The following is a 25,467-nucleotide window of genomic DNA, read 5'->3' on the forward strand; positions in this document are numbered from 1 at the left end:
TGATTACGATGGTTTCAGGTTCTTGCAAGGGTGTAAATGCATAAAAAATGTTTAAAGCGGGGCTAAAATAGGACAAGTATATTTTAATTTTTGACGGTGTTGATTGAAAAGTTTGAATAAATAGAGAAATGAAAGGACCCTCATATAAAACAGTGGACAGAGCAAGCGTCTCTATCAGCCAAAGCCAAAGTCGCAATCGTCATCCGACTCATCTTTTTTGTTCGGCAAGGGCAGGGAGGTTTGGTCGGTCGCCCCCTGGCCGCCATTTCAGGTCTCCTAAAGGAGGACAATTGTCTATAAATACCCACCAAGTAGTGATGTTCTGCAATGCAAAAGCCGCTCCTTGGTTTTCACTTTGTGTATTAGTCCCATATCCACAGGCGGAACATACAGAGAAAGGGAGATATGTCGGGTCTGGTTTCGGCAATTCCATCTACTTCTCCGAACAAAGGAACAAGCCACGCAGTCGAACGCCGGCGTGCGGATTATCATCCGAGCGTATGGGGCGATTACTTCCTCGTATATGCTTCTCCCACCAGCTCCATGGTTAGCAATTTCTCATATTGTCATGTGAATGAAGCGTATACATATACGTGTATCGTGCTTGCTTTTATCGAAAGTAGCGGCTAACATATATGCAGGAGTTCAAATACCTTGGAAGAGTGGAGGAACAAATTGAGGGATTGAAACGAGAGGTGAGGAAGATGGTGACTGATGTTGCGGAAAAGCCCTCGCAAATGCTGCACTTGATCAACCAAATCCAACGCTTGGGAATTTACTACCATTTCGAACGTGAAATAGACGAGCAATTAGGACAAATCCATAAAAGTTACTCTCGACTTGTGCATGGAGTTTTTAAGGCCGACGACCTTCACATGATCGCTCTCATCTTTCGATTGCTGCGACAACAAGGTTACAATATTTCATCAGGTACATCTTAGATTAAGTTAACCAAGACTAGGCATGTCATCCTCCTAATTTCTAAAGGTCCACATCTTTTTTTCCCACGTTGGTTCTGGTCGCGCAGATGTTTTTAACAAATTCAAGGACGGCGAAGGGAAGTTTAAGGAAACCCTTGTCGCCGATGTGCGCGGACTGCTGAGCCTATATGAAGCTTGCCATTTAAGGTGCCATGGCGATGCTATCCTGGAAGAAGCGCTTCATTTCGCTATGACTCGCCTCGAATCGATTGACGAAAGGAAAGTAAGCAATAGTCTCGCGAAACAAGTGAAGCACGCCCTAAAGCAGCCGCTTCGCATGGGATTGCCGAGGCTTGAGGCGAGGTGTTATATTCCACTCTACCGAGAAGAGCCTTCCCACAACAAAGTCTTGCTCGCCTTGGCTGAACTAGATTTCAACTTGTTGCAAGAGCAACACCGGAAGGAACTCGGCAAGATCACAAGGTTAATCAACTTCATGTGACAGCACATCTAAAATTAGTTTCTAGATTAATTACTTCCAATTTCACTCCTATCTGTTTAATTATAGGTGGTGGAAGGGCGTAGATGTCGTGAGGAAGTTCCCATTCGCTAGAGATAGGATTGTGGAGCTGTTCTTCCGGATGTCTGGAGCATACTTTGAGCCGGAGTTTGCCATGGCCAGAGAGATACTAATCAAAGTGGCCGCCCTTATTTCCATTCTCGATGATATCTACGACGTCTATGGCACATTGGAAGAACTCGTAATCCTCACCGAAGCAATCCAAAAGTCCGTAATCCACGTTCTCTTCCTCAAACTTCTGAATTTGATAGATCTCGTAAAGGGTCGAGTGTGTCATTTCTCCGAGACTCGAATTCAGGTGGGATGTTGATGCCATGGATGGACTACCGGAGTATATGCAAGCTTGGTACAAGGTGCTTCTCGATGTCTATCATGAAGTAGAGAATGAAGTGGCCTCGAAGGGAAGACCGTACCGCCACGTGCATGCAAAAGAAGCCGTGAGCATCATCGGCGAACCTTGCATTCACCGAACACCAATTTTTACATGGAAACCCTAACCTTCTTGTTTTATACATAATTTCTCGGATGAAGAAGCAAGCGAGAGTGTACTTTCACGAAGCCAAATGGTTCCACACCAACTACACGCCAACGCTAGAGGAGTACATGGCCCTTGCACTTTTAACGAGCTGCTATGAAACGTTAGCGATCACGTCTCTTGTGGGAATGGGCGATGTGGTCACAGAACATGCTTTTGAATGGTTGCTGGGCGATCGCAAGATGTTGAAGGCTTCTCGGATCATCTGTCGGCTCATGGATGACATTTCCTCTCACCAAGTATGATGAAAAAATTATCATCCTTCACTCGATAACCGGTTTAAGGACACCGAAGTATGAAAGTTTGTGTATAATGCTCATTTTGGTGCCAAATTTTTTTTTGCATCAATTAGTGCCATTTTTTTTAGTGCCAATTCCGGTCGGGTTTGCCGGAAATCTTACATGGCATTTTTATTTGCTAATAACGTAATCATACGTGGCTCGCCAAAGGATTCAGTCAACAATAAAAAAAGCCTAAAGTTAAAAAATAAAAAAAATTCAAAAGCTAAAAAAAATTCAAAAAAGAGAAAGAAAACGCAAGGGTTGGGCGGCGAGGGCTTACACGGCCCTCGTGCCACCGCCCCACCATCGCCGTGTTGGCGACCCTAGCAAGACTTTGCCTGCTGTCGACGAGGGTCACCGAGCCCCGGCAATATTGGGGCAGCAGAGGTGAGGGTTGTGCAAACCCTTGCCATTGGTAGCCAAACCCCATTTTTTAAACTTAGCTTTTAGTTTAATTTAATTTTTTTTAAAAATAGTTTATTTTTAAGTTTAAAAGTCGATGTGGACTGCGATTTTTTTAAAAAAAATTGCCAAGCGGACTGAGTTTTTAAAAATTGCCATGTAATATTAAAAAATTAATAATAAATGCCACGTATTACTTTGAGCGGAATCTCTCCCCACTGGCAAATTATTTTTTTTTTCAATTTGGCACTTAAATGAGTTGGCGAAAAATTTTGGCATCAAAGTGAGCGCTATACACAAATTTTAGTATTTCTGGTGTCCTTTTGCCAATAATAATCGGATTATTTTCAGATCGACCCGCCACTTGGTGGGGAACGATGTCTAGATCAATGTCTTGATTTAATGATGCCGAGGTCATTTGACATGCAGTTTGAGCAAAAGAGGGGGCACGTAGCATCTGCAGTGGAGCTGCTTGCGAAGGAACGCGGGGTCCCGGAACAGGAAGCCGAAAAGGAACTGCGGGAACGAGTGGTCGATGCGTGGAAGGACATCAACGGGGCGCTTCTTCGTCCGACTGTGGTCGAACCGCCGATTCTGACGCGAATTCTCAACCTCTCGCGGGTGATTCATGTGGTGTACAGCAATGGAGATAATTACACCCATTCCAGAACCTTGCTCAAAGATCACGTGACGTCTCTCCTCGTTTGCCCCTTGCCAGTGTCCGGTCTTGCGAGCGGAACACAAGAAGGAACTCGCCAAGATCAAAGAGCATCGCCCGCATGCTGACTTCCTATTGATTCCAGCCGAAAAAAGATTCATAAGTGGTTGTTAATGAAGTCTTATCTATCCCTAGCCCATTTCAAAACTACTTCTTTTTACCTTGAATTTCACGGGATTATTTGCCTAAATCGAAATACCCAATTCATTGGGATTTCCCTATTAAGCCAGGTCATATCTAGGTCCATACTGTAAAATTGATTTTCGACAGAATGAAAAAGACATATATGGCCATATCAATGACCATGGGACGTCTCTTCTCGTTTCGTAAAGATTTGAAATCATTAGACAAAAATCTTTGTGCAAATTTTCTTTTCGCTAATCATGTTTTTAAACTTTAATATTCCTCTCTCTTTTTTTTTTCATCGGAAGTTGTTCGGTTACTAGGAAATACAAGCCACCAATAAGAATTCAACCATGCAGACCTTGTATTCCAATTGTTTAATTTTTGTTTTATGGGCGCATCTAAAATCATTCTTGTTTGGAAAAAATCCATATAAAGACCCGAAATGATGTCTTTCTCCAAACATTGACTAGAGTGGATATAGTCTTAAATAAACACATAAGTGGATGCATTTGGTTCAGTTTTTTAAAGTAGCTTTGGGCCTCCAAAGCCCTTGGGAAAATGTTGGGATGTTCGGCAAGCCCTTTCAAAGGGCATTGGGCTAAATGCCAGCTGTAGAAAGGCCAAAAGCCCAATGCAAGTAATGTTGAAGGCCCTATTAATGAAAAATAGTCATATGCCTATTTTGTCCTCGAAACCTTATTTAAAATCTAATTTCACCCCTATTAAAAATTGAGACCCTAGATTACTGTTCACCTTCCTTTTCTTTTTTTGTTATAACTGTTCATCTTTCTTATCGAGCTAGGGTTGTCGGATTGGGGCAGCAAGGGGACGGCGAGAGGCGGCCAAGGGCTAGTGACCCTTGGCGAAGGTCGCATTGGGATGCACAACCCAAGAGGCGATGTATGGGTCGCGCAACCCAGGCGATCGCCGCTTGAGTCTCGTGATCGTCGGCGACCGTCCTTAGGTCGCGCAACCCAAGCCTCGTCGACTTGGTTTGCGACCCTCGAAATTAAGGCCTGAGATCGCACGACCCGGATGACCATCGCCGGTGGTCATGAGACCTTACGTCACCTTGGCCGGCTGCCATTGGCGCTAGATCCGGCTCATCGGACTGCAAAAGGTTTTATTTTTTTCCGAAGAAAAAGAAATAAAGAAATAAAAAATAGAAAAAAGAAATATGCAATCAAAAGCCCTTTGTAGTTATTATTATTATTTTTTTTTTTGCCAAAGATTACTTAGCTCAAAGTTACATTTCAAAGTATGTTTTACCAAACCCCATCTGCATTTCCCTAAAGTCACTTAGGCTAAAGATATTTGCATTTGCTCAAAGCCCATTTCCGGTCGCACCAAACGCACTCGGTAATCAATTCAATTTCACGTACCATTTTCCACATTATGATCGGAGGCATTTTCATCTGGAGATTTCTTTTCTTTCCACTGTTCTTTCTTTCCTCCTTCCTCTGTTTATCTTCTTCTTCCTTCTTCGTCCAACCGGCTTTTCGGTTTGTCTTGTTGTTTCTTGATCACGTGAGCATTTTCATGTCTCCAGTTTTCAAAGAAATCGTCCGTTCGGGTCTATATGATAAGTTCTTCCTTGAGGCGCATGACCTACTTACTTCGATTTTTTCTCGGTCGCGTGAATGAGAAAATGCATTGGATTGCAGATCCTTGTAATGCCTACCTCGTCCTTGGCCTTATCGAGTGTCCTATCGGTACCTCGTCGTGCCTTTTGGGAGTTGAACCGGGAGTCGGCTTGGCGATCGCGGATGTGGAAGCAAAGGCACTTAGACGAGCTCGTGGCCAAAGTGAGTCGACCGAGGAAGGGCGACAACTAGATCATCACGAGCATCACCATCACCACCCACCACTTGCTAGGCGTAGAGGCCGAGAACTCGATCCCGAGAGCTTGGGATCTTGAGTCGAGGTAGAGACCGCCCTCAATGACAGCCCTTTTTTTTTTTTTTTTCCTTAAGAAGAAGATGAATCGGAGAGTTTTCGGAAGGAAGAAGGGAGAAGAAGATGAAGAGAGAAATAAAAAAGAAGTTTTGGATGAAAACACCCTTGATTATGGTTTGGAAATTGGGCCAATTGACGTGTGAGATGCACATGCTCGCTAGGCCATTATTCGAGACTAAATTGATTACTTAATACCTTTATTTGAAATAAAATGCCCTCTGGACCCTCTATTGAGAAAATGATCTCATTTTAAGTCCTTATTTGAAACTTTTCCTTCTTTTGGTTCATTGGCTGCAACTACGTTTTCATATGTCGAAGTCTATGGTGGTTCCGACTTTTCGTAAGAGACAATACTTGCGTCTCTCAAATTTAAAAAAAGAAAAATAAAAAAGGCGTGTTCAGTGAGCTTTAATATAACAAAGTTTGCCACATCGGTATTTAATATAAATGTTGATTTCGGATTTGAAGAAGGACACGACATGGTTATAGCTATCATTTTTACACAAGAAAAAATCAGCGTGCCCTTTTGTGGCTCTAATACGATAAAGATAAACAAAAGGATTGGATGACCAAGGGCACCAACTTCATTGATACTTTGTACATCATCATCCATAATCATGGTGAAATCTAAACATAAAGATTATGATTTCATCTATATGGAAAATGAATAAAAACAAATCAGGGAAATATCTGTAAATGAAGAGTTGTCTCCTCTTCGATTTTGTGTGTGTATATAATTTGAAATTCTAATAATGAACAGAATGGTATCGTGTCTAATTATGAACAGAATACTAATTTCAACTTCCGGAACTTTCATTTTCGTTTTTTCTCAAAGAAACACAGCATTCTTCTCCAATTGTTTTTCTTGAGAAATCCTAGAGAAATATCAAAATTGCTATTTACTATTCTTACCGAAACTTTATTGTATCCTAAAAGACATTTGTTGAAAACCATCAACAATATTGTGGGGCAAATAGATCCTTAAAGAGAGTGTTATTTCGCCTCAAAGTCTGATTCTATTTCATTTAATTTTGGAAGATATTTTTCAATAGTTGGCATCTACCCGAACACATCAACCATCTTTTTACCTAAGGCTCCAAGCACATCATGTCGTGAGTTTGATTTTGGGGAAGAAGATGAAATGTTGATGCTAAGGAAGAGCTTTATTTGAAGCCTCTTTTTTCTTCCTTTTTTTTTTCTAACTAGATGGATACAAAAAAGGACGTGCTGAGTCATCATTTTACAGATCCAACTCAGCATATAATATTTCACGTCATCAAATGATATTTGATTTGTCATCCTCCGTCCTAGATTCCATCATCATGGCCATCCGGTTTGATCACACAGAATGACCATATTGAACATCCGACATTAGTTTAAGGATTGCATTGAACAAATTAAATGTCCAAAAATGATATTGTGCGTTGAGCCAGAATTTAGGGATTTATTAGTGTCGTTATTCTCTAAACTAAATGTTCACGTGCAAATAGACAATTCCAATGTTGTAATTGACCTTATCTTGTTGGCGAGCTAAATACCGGCCGATATGTGAAGGTTGGGTTTTACTTGGATTAGTATCATGAGAGTATTTTTTTTTCTTTTGGGACAGAAGTATCATGAGAGTTTGCCATGTCCAAAAGTATGGAATTCTTAATTGCTATAGTGCAAATGTATGAGGCCCATAGTATCATTTGCTAATAAAAATAAAGTTTTCCTTCTTAATGCCTAGATTATGATAAACCGGTAATTAAAATCCTTCCAACGCGATAAAATCACTTAAAATGGTCAACCGTTAAATCTTTCAACTTTGTACAACCTTCATTAATTTTATCCCTCTTAATACCTAGTTACTTTATCGATTTATCACTACAAAAAAACATGGATTTAGCCACGAAAAATTTGCCACGAAAAAAATTCGTCTCTAATTTCCTATGAAAATAGTGACAAAATGAATATTCGTCGCTATTTGCGATGAAATAAGCGACGAAAACATTCGTCGCCCATTAGTGACGACTATAGCGATGAAAAATAATTCGTCACTAATTTGCGACGAAAATGGCCACGAAAAATTTTTCGTCGCTATCTCCTTTGCGACGAAAATGGGCTTCGTCGCCAATTAGCGACGAACGTCCTTTTTCGTCACAAATTCTTGTATTAAAAGTTAGCGACGAACTTTTGTTTTCGTCGCAAAATTAGCACTATGAATAAAAATAACAAAGAAGATATTAAAATTAGCGACGAAATGTATTATTCGTCGCTAATATGAAGGAAATAAAAAAAAAGAAAATGTTCAATTTATTTAATTTGCGACGAAAAAACAGTGTTCATCACTAAATTTGCAACGAAATAATACATTTCGTCGCAAATTTATTTAATTTATTCTGGAAATTAGTGACGAAATTATTTTTTTGTCGCTAATTTTTTTTATTTTTTATTTAATTTATATCAGCAATTTGCAACAAACTTATGTGTTTCGTCGCTAATTAGCGACGAAAGACTTTATTTCGTCGCTAAATTTTTTATGAAGCTTTTGAAATTTTGCGATTCCCACTCTCTCCTCCCGCCTAATCCTATTCTATAAACTCTCCCGCCCCCTTTCTATCGTTCCGCTCTCCACAGCATTCAATTTCCCCCACTTAACCCCACTCACCTTCTCTCTCTTCGTCCTTCTCTCTCTTCCCCCCACTCACCTTCTCTCTTCCTCCTCTTGGTGCGAACAGACCCCCCTTCCCCCCTGTTCATCACCTTCTTCTTCGTCTTCTTCTTCTTCTTCTTCTTCTTCTTCATTCGGCAGCCCCCCCAAGCCGACGCCAGCCTCCAGCTGACCACCACCCGCCTTCGTCGTCACCCCACCGTTGCGGCCGTCGCCGCTCGCCCGCCAGCCCCGCGTAGCCGTCGTCGACCTCCACCCCACCGCCTCTCTGTTCCCCACAACTCAGGCCGCGACGCCCACAGCCTCTCTCCGTGGCGGAAGGTTGAGTACATGCTGGCCAGGTGGCTGAGCCCGCACACAAGAGCCGCCTCCGAGGGCGAGGCCGAGGCCGGCGCCGGCGTCCCCGATCCGGAGAAGACCGGAGGCGAGAAGGAGGAGAGCGAGTACGGCGAGTTCGAGTTGATATTGGGCGTGGAGGAGTCCGCACCGCTAGCGGAGAGATGGGAGGCGTCGTCGAGGGGTGGTGCTGCGACGGGAGAGTGGCGGCCGCCGGCGGTGAGGCCGAAGAGCGTGGAGATGGGAGGAGCCAAGGTGGTCACCGGACTGGCTTCCCTCCTCAAGGAGAAACCCCAACCAATTTTGGGAATTTTCATTTTTTTTTTAACCCTCACCCCCTTGCCCCCGCCCCCCCGAATTTTTTTCTTTATTTGGCCCTTTCCCCTAGGGGTGTGCAACCGGACCGGGTTTACCCGGAACCCGGATCGGCCGACCCGAAAAACAGGGTCGGGAATCGGTTCTTGCCCAAACCGATTCGGGTTTCGGTTCCAATTTTTGGGAACCGGTTGAAACCGGTCCGGTTCCCGGTTCTAGGTGGAGACCCACCCGGACCGGTTTTTAGTTACTTTAAAAAAAAAATCATAATGTAGTGTTTAAATAACTATGATTTTGGTTTTATGCTCGTGGTGTTTGAATTTTTCTAGTGCTGATTCATGCGCGCTTAATGTGGTGTCTTTTAGTATGTTATTTGGATCCTACAATTTCAGTTCTTTTTTAATGGGTACAACGAAAATTGAAGTGTGATAGAAAGACTTGCACTATGTTAATTCAACGTTCTGGAGGATCATTGTTGATTTTGATGGATTGTAACTTTTATTTTTTATATCGGGGTTTGTTGCTTTTGGTGGATCATACTATTATTTATTATTATTTTTTGGATTGTTTCTTTGGGTGTATTATAATTTTTGTTGCTCATTTTATCGATGCTTATACTATTTTGATGAAAAAAAAAAAGAAAAACAGGTTCTCGGGTAGACCACGAAACCGAACCGAAAAACAGGGTTGGTTCCAAAATAGGTTCCAAGACAAACAGGGTCGGTTCTCGGTTCCAAAAGCTGGGAACCGGTTATAACAGGGTCGGTTTCGGGGTCTAGGTCTGGACCCGGCCCACCCGGCCCATGCTCACCCCTACTTTCCCCAGCAATTTTCTTCGGCTAAAAAGAAAAGGAAGAGAATATCTCCATAAATATGCAAAATGGAAAATGAAAATATAAATATATATATGTACCGAGGTATATATCCCATATCTAATATATATATATATAGATTTCGGAGCTCGTGCAATCCGTGTTGTCCTTTCTAAACGACGGATGATAAACAAGAGAAAAAAAAATGGGAAAATAGAAAATCTAATATGTTTTTTTTTAATTATCCACATAAAAAAAAGGGGGAGGAGAGAGAGGGGGGGTTGGGATGGAACTGCAAGTTGCAGAGCGGTGGGAGCGGTTCCTGAAAAGGAAACACAGACGAGGAGAACCATCCTCTGATGGGATGCTAAGATGATTCGTTGTGACCTTGCGTTCGGTGGGTCCGGAACTTGAGCAACCGAAGAGAGAGAGTTGACACCTATGAACGCAAATTTTGCCACGAAAAAAAATTCGTGGCTAATCTGGCGTCGCAAAATTTAGCAACGAAAAATTATTTTTTCGTCGCTAAATTTAGTGACGACATTTTTTTTTTGTGGCTAATTAGCGACGAATAAGTTTCGTCGCTAATTTGCCACGGAGAGTAATTAGTCGCAAAATTCATGGCTAATTTGCGACGAAACTTATTCGTCGCTAATTAGCCACGGATAAATAGTCGTCGCAAAATTCGTCGCTAATTAGCGACGAACTTTATTTTTTCGTCGCTAAATTTTGCAACACCGATTTGGCGACGAATAATTTTTCGTCGCTAATTTTCGTCGCAAATCGGTTTAGTGACGAATTTTGGTCAATTTTTCGTGGCTAAATCCTTATTTTTTTGTAGTGTATTGGTTTTCAGGGGGGAAATTTTACGGAGATAAGAATAGGATTTGACTAAATTGGCGAGGCAAAGAACTACGAACATCACTAACAACTAGCAAAGTAGCCTACAATGACATGTTTTGAGCCTGAAAGGATGATAAAAAAAGAGCAAACGATGATCTTTCTTCTATTTTTGGAGATTCTCATTTATTGTAGACTATTTGGAGGAACTTTTGCTTTGAATTCTTTTCACTTTTTAACGTCTATTTTGATTGAACTTTTTTGGACATTTGAGGTCGATTTTCATATTACATTAAGCACAAAATAATGCTTTTTCAATTGGCGGGAAAACATACATTGCTTTAGAAAATGGGATGAAAACCTGAGACAGCCCACTACTTCATGGGCTTAGGCCAGACTCTTCAGCCTGTTCAAGGGCCAGCCCTTCTAAAATTTAAATTCTTAGATTCTCTCTATTTTGTTTCATTGGAAGTTTTGTTTGGTTCCAAGGAAAAACCGCCCACCATTGGGGACTCAACCATGGTGATCCTGTGCATATATGTCTTTCCAACTTAGTACACTATAAATTGGCCTTGATTTTGGTAGCCTTGCCAAGATCTAGCCAACATCGCATGTTCACTTCTGGGACGATGCCTCGATTTACTCTCTCTCTATCTTCTTTATTTTTTTTCCCCCCAAAATTGGTAATCGCGAGAGATTTGCTAATAATAATAAATTCGGTCACTCGTCTTGTTTCCCTTCTTCGAAGAAGAAGATGGAATTTTTGAAACCTGGACCGACATATTTTCCCTATTCTTTTTATGCTTCATTCTTGGATATTAGACCAAGACGCAAATCGCGCTTCAATGAACAATACAAAGGTGAGATTATTTCATGTGGAAATAAGATATGCTTCTCATAATATAATTGATTTTATCCATCTCATCATCAATACGACAATAGATTTTCGTATGTTTAAATACAGCTATTTTCTTTGGTGAAAAAAAAAACTAATTGCTTATGAAGTTATAAGTGTTGCGTCTCTTCCATAACTAGACTGAGGGCAGTTTTTTTTTTTTTTTTTTTTTGTGGGGAGGAAATTTGTAACTGTTATACACATCATACAAAGATTGTCCTTTCGTGACAGGCTGAGTCTAAACATAAAACATGCGAAATATATCGTTTTCAACTTACAATTTTCAGTGGCCTACTCGGCAGGTGGTGGAGCTCGATTGGCTCTGCCACGAACTTGGATTCATTCGCGGTTCCGACAAACACTAGTCTTGAGGTGTCCGAAGGGTGTTGGGATTAGGAAAAACTTCCTCTTCCTCTTGCAATTTGGCTGAAAACGTTCCACCTGTACCATATATGATCATCGAAACAGAGCAGGACCACAAAAACGTGATGGGGGAATCTTTATCGCGTTTCCAGAAGTGGACCTCCTTACCCGAGCCATCCTCGATCGCTAGTGTTTGCATGATGACTTGCAAAATGAAAGTAACGATTATTGTCCTGCCTCTTACTTTTTCGACGAGGAAAATTATCAAAAAAATTTCTAAATTTATTATATTTGTGTCAATTCAATCATAAACCTTTTAATTATGCTAATTTAGTTCTTTTAAGCCTTTTGTATTTATGCCAATTGATTCCTTCTCAAAAATCGTAGAGCTAGAAGCCAATCGTCCTACGTGACACAATCAACGCCGACGTTGACTTTTTTTTAATAATCTTTATTTTTACTTATTTTTTGGTTTTTCTTTTATTTTTTTCTTTCAATTTTTTTATTGAAGGCCCGCGAGTTGCTAGTGAACCCTTGCCGGCCTCGGGCGAGGGCCGCAACTTCCTTGCCGGCATTGGGCGACGGTTGCGTACTCTTGCCAAATCTGGGTGTCGCGTTCTCGCCTAGCCCTAGGCGAGGGCATCGCGACACTCGGCAGACCTAGGCGAAGGCTTGTGGCTCTTGCCGGCACAACGAGGGCCCGCGAGCCCAATGATGACGAGAGCTATGACACCCTTGTTGACCCTTAATAAAAAAAAATAATAAGAAATGAAATAAAGTATTAAAAAATTATATAAAAAAATGTCCACATTAGTGTACGTCATGTCACGTAAGACTATTTGCGTCCATGTCGGTCATTTTCGGTCAAAATTAGTTGTTTGGACTCAATTGGCACAAATTTAAAAGGGGACTAAAGTAGCATAATTAAAAAGTTTAGGACTGAATTTATACTAATACAATAGATTTAGAATTTTTTTTACACCACTCCCTTTCGATGATTATAGATGGTACAGGTGAACTCTTTCTTCTAAGTTGCAAGAAGAAGAAGAAGAAGAAGAAGAAGAAGGTGTCCCTAAGCCCAACCCCTTTCGGATCGAACAAGAATAGCGTCCATAGGAATGACGTGACTTGACAAATGAATCCAAGATTGTGGCAGAGGCAATCGAGCTCCACCACTGTTGACCCCAGAAAATGACCAATTTTTGGGTACAATCGACCCTTGATGAGTGGTCATGTTTAATGCCTCTATTTTAAGGTTTTTGTAATTCACCATCCATTCAAGCCCGGGTGAAACATCCTTTTTGAATATGTCGAAACTTATTCCGTCCTCTATTCAAATTCGTGCGAAACAACCTAGCCGCGTAGGCAACTCAAATGTTTAAGTCAAAAACAATATAGTTCGTACACTTCATTTGTCTCTGCTTGCTACAAAGAGATAATCATCGCACGGCATACATGGACAGATTCAAGTGTCTTAAAGGAGGACCCTTGGTCTAGTTTGGTGGAAATGCTGTGCTGACCGTCCTGCATTGACTGACGGTGGGACGGTCTGCACACTACCACAAAAAAAAAAAAAAAATGTTATGCACAGCAAAAACAAAAATGTGGTTGAAAGGAAATTTGTATCAATGACAAAAATTTGTGACTGTGAACAGTGGGACGGTCAGTTCGGCCACACCCTTGGAAGAAATACAGAATTCACGGATCCTTAAGCAATAAGTTATAACAAACATTTTCAATATAAACATTGTATCAAAGATGTGATGGATAAAATCAGTCACATTACAAGGAGTGTCTTCCATTCGTGTGGAAAAAATCTCACTCGTGTAATATTCATTCAAATGTAATTGGTTTGGTCTCAAAACTAGTCTAAGTAACAAGATGGCAATGAACACAATTGTCTATAAATACCCACCAAGTAGTGATGTTCTGCAATGCAAAAGCCGCTCCTCGGTCTTTACTTTGTGTATTGGTCACATATCCACAGGCGGAACATACAGAGAAAGGGAGATATGTCGGTTCTGGGTTCGGCAATTCCATCTACTTCTCCGAACAAAGGAACAAGCCACACAATCGAACGCCGGCGGGGGGATTATCATCCGAGCGTATGGGGTGATTACTTCCTTGTATATGCTTCTTCCACCAGCTCCATGGTTAGCAATTTCTCATATCGTCATGTGAATGAAGCGTATAAATATACGTGTATCGTGCTTGCTTTGATCGAAAGTAGCGGCTAACATATATGCAGGAGTTCAAATACCTTGGAAGAGTAGAGGAACAAATTGAGGGATTGAAAAGAGAGGTGAGGAAGATGGTGACTGATGTTGCGGAAAAGCCCTTGCAAATGCTGCACTTGATCGACCAAATCCAACGCTTGGGAATTTACTACCATTTCGAACGTGAAATAGACAAGCAATTAGGACAAATCCACAAAAGTTACTCTCGACTTGTGCATGGAGTTTTTAAGGCCGACGACCTTCACATGATCGCTCTCATCTTTCGATTGCTGCGACAGCAAGGTTACAATATTTCATCGGGTATGTCTTAGATTAAGTTAACCAAGACTAGGCATATCGTCTTCCTAATTTCTGACGGTCCACAACTTTTTTTCCCACGTTGGTTTTGGTCGCGCAGATGTTTTTAACAAATTCAAGGACGGCGAAGGGAAGTTTAGGGAAATGCTCGTCGCCGATGCGCGTGGACTGCTAAGCCTATATGAAGCTTGCTATTTGAGGTGCCATGGCGATGCTATCTTGGAAGAAGCGCTTCATTTCGCTATGACTTGCCTCGAATCGATCGACGAAAGGAAAGTAAGTACTAGTCTTGCAAAACAAGTGAAGCGGGCCCTAAAGCAGCCGCTTCGCATGGGATTGCCGAGGCTTGAGGCGAGGTATTATATTCCACTGTACCGGGAAGAGCCTTTTCACGACAAAGTCTTGCTCACCTTGGCTGAACTAGATTTCAACTTGCTGCAAGAGCAACACCAGAAGGAACTCGGCAAGATCACAAGGTTAATCAACTTCATGTGACAGCACATCTAAAATTAGCTTCTAGATTAAGTTTTAACAACAACAAGAGAAGAAAAAGGAGTTTTAACTATGTGAAGTCGTCAAGCTGAAGTACTTCCAATTTCACTCCTATCTGTTTAATTATAGGTGGTGGAAGGGCATAGATGTCTCGAGGAAGTTCCCATTCGCTAGAGACAGGATTGTGGAGCTGTTCTTCCGGATCTCGGGAGTATACTTTGAGTCGGAGTTTGCCGTGGCCGGAGCGATACTAACCAAAGTGATTGCCCTTATTTCCATTCTCGACGATATATACGATGTCTATGGTACATTGGAAGAACTCGTAATCCTCACTGAAGCAATCCAAAAGTCCGTAATCCACGTTCTCTTCCTCAAACTTCTGAATTTGATCGATCTCGTAAAGGGTCGAGTGTGTCATTTCTCTAAGACTCGAATTCAGGTGGGATGTCGATGCCATGGATGGACTACCAGAGTATATGCAAGCTTGGTACAAGGTGCTTCTCGATGTCTATCATGAAGTAGAGAATGAAGTGGCCTCGAAGGGAAGACCGTCTTGCCTCGTCCATGCAAAAGAAGCCGTGAGCATCATCGGCGAACCTTGCATTCATCAAACACGGGTTTTTACATAGAAACCCTAACCTTCTTGTTTTGTACATAATTTCTCGGATGAAGAAGCAAGCGAGAGTGTACTTTCACGAAGCCAAATGGTTCCACACCAACCACACGCCAACGCTAGAGGAGTACATGCCCCTTGCGCTTTTAACGGCCGGCTATGAAATGTTAGCGATCACGTCCCTTGTGGGAATGGGCGATGTGGTCACAGAACATGCTTTTGGATGGTTCTTTGGCGGCGACCGCAAGATCTTGAAAGCTTCTCGGATCATCGATCGGCTCATGGATGACATTTCCTCTCACCAGGTATGACGAAAACATTATCATCCTTCAATAATAACCGGTTTATGGACATCGGAAGTGCGAAAGTTTGTCTATGACGCTCACTTTAGCGCCAAATTTTTTTTTGGATCACTTAAGTGCCAATTTTTTTTTAAAAAAAATATTTGAATGCCAATTCGGGTGAGGTCCGTCGGAAATCTTACATGGCTTTTTTATTTACTAATAACCTAATCCTATGTGGCTCAGCGGAGGATTCAGTTAGCAATAAAAAAAGCTTAAAGCTAAAAAAATAAAAAAATAAAAACTAAAAAATTCAAAAAGGAGAAAGAAAATGCAAGTGTTATAGTAGCGAGGGCTTGCACAGCCCTCGTGCCATCGTCCCCCCATCGCTATGTTGGTGACCCTAGAGAGACTTTGCCTGTTGTCGACGAGGGTCGCCGAGCCCCGACAATATTGGGGCGGCGGAGGCGAGGGTTGTGCAAACCCTTGCCCTTGCTAGCCAAATCCTATTTTTTAAGCTTATCTTTTAGTTTAATTTAATTTTTTTTAAAAATAGTTTATTTTTAAGTTTAAAAGTCGACGTGGATTGCAATTTTTTTAAAAAAAATTGCCAAGTGGACTTAGTTTTTAAAATATTGCCACATAATATTAAAAAATTAACAATAAATGCCACATATTACTTTGAGCGGAATCTCTCCCCACTAGTAGATTGTTTTTTTTTTCTTTTCAATTTGGCACTTAAGTGAGCCAGTGAAAAATTTTGGCACTAAAGTGAGCGTTCTACACAAATTTTGGCATTTCTGATGTCCTTCTGCCAATAATAATCGGATGATTTCCAGATCGATCCACCACTTGGTGGGGAATGATGTCTAGATCGATGTCTAGATCAATGTCTAGATTTAATGACGCCGAGGTTGTTCGACATGCAGTTTGAGCAAAAGAGGGGCCACGTAGCATCTGCGGCGGAGCTGCTCGCGAAGGAACGTGGGGTCCCGGAACAAGAAGCCGAAAAGGAACTGCGGAAACGAGTGGTCGATGCGTGGAAGGACATCAACGAGGCATTTCTTCGTCCGACTGCGGTTGAAACGCCGATTCTGACGCGAATTCTCAACCTCTCGCGGGTGATTCATGTGTTGTACAGTGATGGAGATAATTACACCCATTCCGGGACCCTGCTCAAAGATCACGTGATGTCTCTCCTCGTTTGCCCCTTGCCAGTGTCCAGTCTCGCAAGCGGAACATGAGAAGGAACTCGCCAAGATCAAAGAATGTCGCCCACGTGCTAACTTCTTGTTGATTCCAGTCAAAAAAAGATTCATAAGTGGTTGTTAATGGAATCTTATGTAATCCCTAGCCCATTTCAAAACTACTTCTTTTTACCTTTAATTTCACGGAATTATTCGTCTAAATCGAAAGACCCAATTTATTGGGATTTCCCTATTAGGCCAGGTCATTTCTAGGTCTATACTGTAAAATCGATTTTCGTCAGCATGAAAAAGACATATATGGCCGGATCAATGATCATGCAACGTCTCTATTCGTTACGTAAAAATTTGAAATCATTGGCCAAAAATCTTTACACAAAATCTTCTTTTCGCTAATCGTGGTTTTGAACTCTAATATTCCTCTCTTTTTTATTTTCCTCGGAAATTGTTTGGTTACTAGGAAATACAAGACACCAATAAGAATTCAGCCATGCCGACCTTGTATTCCAATTGTTTAATTTTTGTTTTATAGGTGCATCTAAAATCATTCTTGTTTGGAAAAAATCCAAATACAATCCCAAAATGAAGTCTATCTCCACACATAGACCAAAGTGGATATCGTCTTAAATAAGCACCTGAGTTCACCTTTTCAAAGTGGCTTTGGACCTCCAAAACCCTTGGGAAAATGTTGGGGTGTTTGGCAAGCCCTTTCAAAGGGCATTGGGCTAAATGCCAGCTTTGGAAAGGCTGAAAGCCCAATGTGGGTAATGTTGAAGGCCCTATTAATGAAAATAGTCAGATGCCTATTTTGTCCTTAAAACCTTATTGAAAATCTAATTTCACCCCTATTAAAAATTGAGACCCTAGATTACTATTCACCTTCCTTTTCTTTTTTCTTAGAACTATTCATTTTTCTTATTGAGCTAGGGTTGTCGGCTTGGGGCGGCGAGGGGAAGGCGAGAGGCGGCCAAGGGCCGGCGACCCCTAGTGATGGTCGCCTTGGGATGAGCAACCCAAGAGGCGATGCTTGGGTCACATAACCCAGGCAACTATTGCTTGGGTATCGCAATTGCCAGCAACTGTCCTTAGGTCACGTGACGGGCCTCCTCGCCTGGGTTCGCGACCCTCGGCATTAAGGCCCGAGGTCGTATGACCTGCACAACCATTATCGGGTAGCCAACCTTGGCCGACGACCACGACACCAGATTTGGCTCGCCTGCCTACAAAGGGTTTTATTTTTTTCTCAAAGAAAAAAAATAAAGAAAGAAAAAATAGAAAAAAGAAATATGCAGTCAAAAGCCCCTTGTAATTTTTTTTTTTTTTGCACCAAAGACTACTTAGCTCAAAGTGCATTTCAAAGTATGTTTTACAAACACCATTTACATTTTCCTAAAGTCACTTAGGCTAAAGATATTTGCATTTGCTCAAAGTCCATTTCCAGTCGCACCAAACACATCCGGTAATCCGTTCAATTTCAAATAAGAGCCTCGTGAGCACATGCATCTCATATACCATTTTCCAAGTTATGATCGGGGGCCTTTTCATCTAGAGATTTCTTTTCTTTCCTTTGTTCTTTCTTTCCTCCTTCCTCTGTTTAGCTTCTTCTTCCTTCTTCGTCCAACCGCCTTTTTCGTTTGTCTTGTTGTTTCTTGATCATGTTAGCATTTTCATGTCTCCGGTTATCAAAGAAAGCGTCCGTTCGGGTCTATATGATAAGTTCTTCCCTGAGGCGTGCGCATGACCTACTTACTTCGATTTTTTCTCGGTCGCGTGAATGAGAAAATGCATTGGGTTGCAGATCCTTGTAATGCCTACCTCGTCCTCGGCCTTATCGAGTGTCCTACTGGTAATTCGTCGTGCCTTTTGGGAGTTGAACTGGGAGTCGGCTTGGCGATCGCGGATGCGGAAGCAAAGGCACTTAGACGAGCTTGTCGTCGAAGTGAGTCGAGCGAGGAAGGACAACAACTAGATCATCACGAGCATCACCATCACCGCCCACCACTTGCTAGCCATAGAGGCTGAGAACTCGATCCTCGGAGCTTGGGATCTTGAGTTGAGCTAGAGGCTGCCCTCAATGACAGACAATTTTTTTTTCTTAAGAAGAAGATGAATGGGAGAGTTTTCGGAAGGAAGAAGGGAGAAGAAGATGAAGAGAGAAAGAAGAAAGAAAAAAGAATTTTTGGTTGAAAACACCCTTGATTATGGTTTGGAAATTGGGCCAATTGGCATGAGAGATGCACATGCTCGCTAGGCCATTATTTGAGACTAAGTTGATTACTTCATACTTTTGTTTGAAAAAAATGCACTCCGGACCCTCTATTGAGAAAATGATCTCATTTTAAGTCCTTATTCGAAACTTTTCCTTCTTTTGGATTATCGACTTCGGCCACGTTTTCATATGTCCAAGTCTACGGTGGTGCCAACTTTCTATAAGAGACAATATTTGCGTCTCTCAAATTTAAAAAAAAGAAAAAAGAAAAAAAGGTGTGTTCAGTGAGCTTTAATATAACAAAGTTTGCCACATTGATATTTAATATAAATGTGAATTTCGGATTTGAAGGGACACAATGTGGTTATAGCTATCATTTTTACACAAGAAAAAATCAGCGTGCCCTTTTGTGGCTCTAATACGATAAAGATAAACAAAAGGATTGGAAGACCAAGGGCACCAACTTCATTGATACTTTGTACATCATCATCTATAATCATGGTGAAATCTAAACATAAAGATTATGATTTCATCTACATGGAAAATGAATAAAAACAAATCAGGGAAATATCTGTAAATGATCAGCTCGAGCCATATTGATATTTTGTTCGAATGTACTGTTATTCGGACATGAAGAGGTATGTCCGAACTATCCGTTATTGGACATGAAGAGTTGTGTTCGTATATAGTTATTTTTGGAATGAAGAGTTGTCTTCGCTTCGATTTTGTGTGCTTATATAAGTTGAAATTCTAATAATGAACAAAATGGTATCGTGTCTAATTATGAACAGAATAGTAATTTCAACTTCCAGAACTTTCATTTTCGTTTTTTCTAAAAGAAACACAGCCTTCTTCTACAATTGTTTTCCTTGAAAGTTCCTAGAGAAATATCAGAATGGCTATTTACTGTTCTTATTGAGACTTTGTTGTATCGTGAAAGATATTTGTCGGAAGCCATTAACAATATTGTGAGGCAAATATATCCTCAAAGAGAGTGTTATCACGCCTCAAAGTCTGATTCTATTTCATTTAATTTTGGAAGATATTTTTCAATAGTTGGCATCTACCCGAACACATCAACCATCTTTTTACCTAAGGCTCCAAGCACATCATGTCGTAAGTTTGATTTTGGGGAAGAAGATGAAATGTTGATGCTAAGGAAGAGCTTTATTTGTAGCCTACAATGACATGTTTTGAGCCTGAAAGGATGATAAAAAAAGAGCAAACGATGATCTTTCTTCTATTTTTGGAAATTCTCATTTATTGTAGACTATTTGGAGGAACTTTTGCTTTGAATTCTTTTCACTTTTTAACGTTTATTTTGATTGAACTTTTTTGGACATTTGAGGTCGATTTTCACATTACATTAAGCACAAAATAATGCTTTTTCAATTGGCGGGAAAACATGCCTTGCTTTAGAAAATGGGATGAAAACCTGAGACAGCCCACTACTTCATGGGCTTAGGCCAGACTCTTCAGCCTGTTCAAGGGCCAGCCCTTCTAAAATTTAAATTCTTAGATTCTCTCTATTTTGTTTCATTGGAAGTTTTGTTTGGTTCCAAGGAAAAACCGCCCACCATTAGGGACTCAACCATGGTGACCTTGAATTATACTGATTTGATTTTGCTTTATGGGCAGATCCAAAATCATTCTTGTCTTTTTTCCCTTTTTTTTTTTTACCATTTGGGCCTACTCATAATCATTCTTGATCAACGCAACATAGAGAAAACCGATCTTAGTCTATGCCACAAACTTTGGTACCTTAGCACAAGACTTTTGTAGGAAAAACAAAGCTGAGAAAAGAATCTCCTAAGTGAATATTTGCTTCCCTTGCCGGATATGGTCCTATGTTAAAGCAGGCCGCAATCTCAACTCAAGAGACCACACCTAACACCCCTTCTCTTGTGAATAGAGCGGGTAGCGGGGATCGAGCCCTCGTCATTAGCTTGGAAGGGGGTCATGGCTGACGTTGAGAAATATGTTATGGAGGTTTCTTGGCCAGGGCTACCTATAGTTATAAAAACTATAGATCCATAAGCCACATCGCGTGCGGCACGTGTTCGATTCAATTATAGGCATTTTTTTATTTTAATGTGATATTAAATGTATAAGTCTGCATGTACAACACTTGATTATTTTAAAGTATAGTGGAAACTCGATACCTTCATATTTTATCAAGAGAGAGCCGAAGTTTGAATCCCTTAATGTATCAAATCGGATTCATCTTTACTGAAAAACTCAAGTTAGTGTCTTAAGAGGTCATGACGTTAACGGGATATCACAAGCAACGCTTCGTATTTCATTAACCGCTCCTTACCACATCATCTCTCGTATTAATTTTATTTTTGTGATAGTTCTAACATTTATTTACATAATAAACAAGGTTGGAAAAAATTATAATTTATTTCATTTAACATAAAGAGGAAAACGAAAAGGAGAAAAGAAAACTGTAGATAACAAAGGACACGTGGCGAATTCGGATATCCCCCTTTCTCTCTTGATATATTGTAGTAAGGTAGTTTAAAGATAGTCCAACGCCCATGGGCCAAATTTCCTAAAAAACTCCATATTTTAGGTTTAGTCCCAACTGAGCCCCAAACTTCTTTTTATTTAAGAAAAAAAAAACCCCAAACTTTCACTAAAGTATCAAATATGCCCCCGTTAACCCTTCATTCGGGAATCACTTGTTAAGTCTTCGACGTGGCAATTTCACGTTGGCATTCCAATTCAAGGTGCCACGGTCTCAACTTTTGCAACTGCTCTAGCTATTATTGTTTGCATCTCGTCCTATTACACACAACAATATACCATTCAATCGAGTCTTAAGAAAGCAGTCATCTAAGCGCATGACACGCCTATATCCTACTAAGAACACTCTTTTAACCTGAATTAGCAAATTTCCCAACACCACATGCAGCTTTGAAGTCCACTACTTACTCAGGTCATCATACTTCATTAAGAGTTTGATGAAGAACATTTCTCCAATTTTTCTGATCTTGTTCACTTCCTTACCAAGCGATTGAGTGTGAGCTTGTGTGAGAGTGCGAGATAGGAAAAAATCGAGCACTTTGGAGTTCATCACTCAGTCCAATCATCGAGGAGCTCCTCATGTTCACAATCACTTCCTTCGAGTGAAATGAGTCGAGAGGCTAACACATGGAGAGGGGCCAATGTGCAGAGGATGGCGAAGCTCTCTGGCTCCAGCTTTGTGTTGTCAAGAGCGAAACCGATATATAGAGAGAGCGATCGAGCGTTCTCTCTCTTTGACCGCGCATTAAAGAAGCGTAGAAGCAAGCCCTAAATTGCTTCTAACTTCTCCAAATCTTCAAAGCAAGGAACGCTGACATTTTTGTGGAGCTTTTTCACGCCGGCTCGATGACATGGATTTCGTGCTGTCATGAAATTGCTATGTTAGAAGACTTAACAGTGGCTTTTGAAGGGATTTATCGGAACCGAATTAGATGATCACACGGAGAATCGAGAAAAATTGAAAGACGCACGAGATTACCCAGGTTCACCCTAAGATTAGAGCTACGTCCCGCAAAGAGATTTTCACTATATTTTTCGGTTTACGACCAATTCGCCAATTACAATAATAAAACCGAGCAAAATATATATGCCCAAAAAACGGGCTAAAAAACCTAAATCTCTTAATCCCAACTGTACGGGCCAGCTTAAATAAAAGCCCAAACCCGTAGAGGTTTCGGGGGCGCTGCCCCCGAACCCCCGCCCGCTCACCGGCGAGCGGGGCGGCAATCCGCTGGCCGGCTGCGGAACCCCCGTCGGGAGGCGCTGCCCCCGAACCCCCGCATCCCGTGCGTAGGGGTCATATGTCGTTGGGTAACACTTCGGTTTCCCTAAGCTCACGTGGGCGTAACCGGTGTGAGAAACGAGGGTCCCCGAAATATTCGCCAACTCCAACAGCTTTTGAACGATGGATCGGCGGGAGGGCATATTCGGGATTGAATCTAAAATTTGGAGTATTTAGGGAATCAATACAACGCCGGCTGATGGCTTCTTCTTCTCTTATTTTTTGGTCAGACGTGGAAAAAAAAAGGGGTCGGAACTGCTCACGCTAGTCTCTCAGACATCAACTGATGATGCGTGCGTGCCGTGTGCGTGAGGAAGAGAGAGAGAGAGAGAGAGAGGATGACCAATGAAAAGGTAAGGAATGATTCTTTTATGATGGCGTCATCCAGATTAAAGCCCCACGTCATCGGAGGCGAAGTTTGCAGTAATGGCCCCCACAAGAAACACGGCCGCCGCTCATATTAATTTTTGCCCCATCTGACTTCAGCCCCCGTAGTAATCCCGTTTTCATCAATTGCGTCCCTAAATTAACCTCATTGGTCCCAATTTCTCCCTTTTTGTTTTCAGATCATTGAAAAAAATTCTCAGGGTGGGGCAGAAGATTCCTCAACATGCCCCTCCACTTAGAAAGCATCTGAAGGGATTTATCGGAACCAAATCGGACGATCACACGAGAGGAAAAAAAAAAATTAGAATGATGCACGAGATTACCCGGGTTCACCCCAAGATTAGGATTATGTCCTACAAAGAGATTTCACTATATTTTTCGATTTACAGCCAATTTAACTAATACAATAATAAAACCGAGCAAAATATATATGCCCCAAAAACGGGCTAAAAAACCTAAAACCTCTTAATTCCAATCATACGAGCCAACTTAAATAAAAGCCCAAACCCGTAGAGGTTTCGGGGACGCCGCCCTCGAACCCCGGCCCGCTGATCGGGCGGCAGGACACCCGTGTCGGGGGCGCCGCCCCCGAACCCCCGAATCCCGAGCGCAAGGGTCACATGTCATTGGGTAATACTTCGGTTTCCCTAAGCTCGCATGGGCGTACCCGGTGTAAGAAACAAGGGTGCCCGAAGTATTCGCCAACTCCAACAGCATCCCCCAATCTAGAAAAATAATACGATAATATGTAATATCAGCCGTCCATTTTAATCGATCATATGCATATATGTCTTTCCAACGTGGTACACTACAAATTGGCCCCGATTTTGGCACGCTTGCCAAGATCTAGCAAATATCGCATGTTCACTTCTAGGACGATGCCTCGATTTACTCTCTCTCTATCTTCTTTCCTTCTTTTTTCCCCAAAATTGGTAATCGCAAGAGATTAGCTAATAAGAATAAATTTGATCGCTCGTCTTGTTTCCCTTCTTCGAAGAAGAAGATGGAATTTATGAAACCTGGACCGACATATTTTCCCTATTCTTGTACGTAAATCGCGCTTCAAGGAACAATACAAAAGTGAGATTATTTCATGTGCAAATAAGAAATGGTTCTCATAATATAATTGATTTTATCCATCCCATCATCAATACGACAATAGACTTTCGTATACTTAAATACAACTATTTTCTTTCGTGAAAAAAAAAAATTAATTGCTTATGAAGTCGTGAGTGTTGCGTCTCTTCCATAACTAGACCGAGGGCAGTTTTTTTTTTTTTTTTTTGTGGGGAGGAAATTTGTAATTGTTATACACATCGTACAATGATTGCCCTTTCATGACAGACCGAGTCTAAACATAAAACATGCGAAATATATCGTTTCCGACTTACAATTTTCAGTGGCCTACTTGGCAGGTGGTGGAGTTCGATTGGCTCTGCCACGAACTTGGATTCATTCGTTGTTCCGACAAACACCAGTCTTGAGGTGTCCATAGGGTGTTGGGATTAGGAAAAACTTCCTTTTCCTCTTGCAATTTGGCTGAAAACGTTCCACCTGTACCATATATGATCATCGAAACTGAGCAGGACCACAAAACGTGATGGGGGAGTCTTTAACACGTTTCCAGAAGTAGACCTCCTTACTCGAGCCATCCTCGATCGCTAGTGTTTGCATGATGACTTGCAAAATGAAAGTAACGATTATCGTCCTGCCTCTTACTTTTTCGACGAGGAAAAATATCAAAAAAATTTTTAAATCTATTACATTTATGTCAATTCAGTCATAAACCTTTTAATTATGCCAATTTAATTCTTCTAAGCCTTTTATAGTTGTGCCAATTAAGTCTATCCCGAAAATCATAGAGCTAGAAGCCAATCGTCCTACGTGACACAATCAACGCCGACGTGAATTTTTTTTATAATAATTTTTACTTTTGAATTTTTTTTCCTTTTCTTTTATTTTTATTTTCAATTTTTTTTATTGAAGGCCCATGAGGGTTGCCGGTGGACCCCTGCCGACCACGGGCGAGGACCGCAACTCCCTTGCCGGCATTGGGCGAGGGTTGCATACCCTTGCCAAATCTGGGTGCCGCATTCTCGCCTAGCCCCAGGCTAGGGCATCGCGACACTCGCTAGACTTGGGTGGAGGCTTGTGGCTCTCGCCCGCACAACGAGGGCCCGCGAGCCCAGTGCTAGCGAGAGCT

General features: G+C 41.4%; 1 protein-coding gene, 1 long non-coding RNA gene and 1 pseudogene across 2 annotated transcripts; 2 read left to right on the forward strand and 1 right to left on the reverse strand.

Annotated features, from left to right (window-relative positions):
• The first annotated feature begins 327 nt into the window (after positions 1-327).
• LOC115733292 lies at positions 328-3,515 on the forward strand (annotated as a pseudogene).
• A 5,210-nt stretch (positions 3,516-8,725) lies between these two features.
• Positions 8,726-24,792, reverse strand: LOC125314410. The gene is made up of 4 exons (XR_007197908.1): positions 24,781-24,792; positions 19,171-19,173; positions 17,737-17,752; positions 8,726-8,845 (listed from the first exon to the last, which is right to left on the reverse strand). It is a non-coding gene; the product is annotated as an uncharacterized LOC125314410 (long non-coding RNA).
• On the forward strand, positions 13,745-16,896 carry LOC125314409 ((-)-germacrene D synthase-like). The gene is made up of 7 exons (XM_048276538.1): positions 13,745-13,885; positions 13,981-14,269; positions 14,367-14,742; positions 14,888-15,106; positions 15,198-15,335; positions 15,424-15,676; positions 16,582-16,896. Exons 1-7 carry the CDS (start codon positions 13,745-13,747, stop codon positions 16,894-16,896), a joined length of 1,731 nt encoding a protein of 576 aa, XP_048132495.1.
• Positions 24,793-25,467: the final 675 nt, after the last annotated feature.

Source organism: Rhodamnia argentea, chromosome 3 (assembly GCF_020921035.1).
Source record: "Rhodamnia argentea isolate NSW1041297 chromosome 3, ASM2092103v1, whole genome shotgun sequence".
Lineage (NCBI taxonomy): Eukaryota > Viridiplantae > Streptophyta > Magnoliopsida > Myrtales > Myrtaceae > Rhodamnia > Rhodamnia argentea.

Coding starts and splice junctions, on each gene's coding strand:
- LOC125314409 (XM_048276538.1), top strand. CDS start 13,745: ATGTCGGTTCTGGGTTCGGCAATTCCATCTACTTCTCCGAACAAAGGA. Junction 14,743..14,887: donor GAACTCGGCAAGATCACAAG/GTTAATCAACTT, acceptor GTTTAATTATAG/GTGGTGGAAGGGCATAGATG. Junction 15,107..15,197: donor CTCACTGAAGCAATCCAAAA/GTCCGTAATCCA, acceptor ACTCGAATTCAG/GTGGGATGTCGATGCCATGG.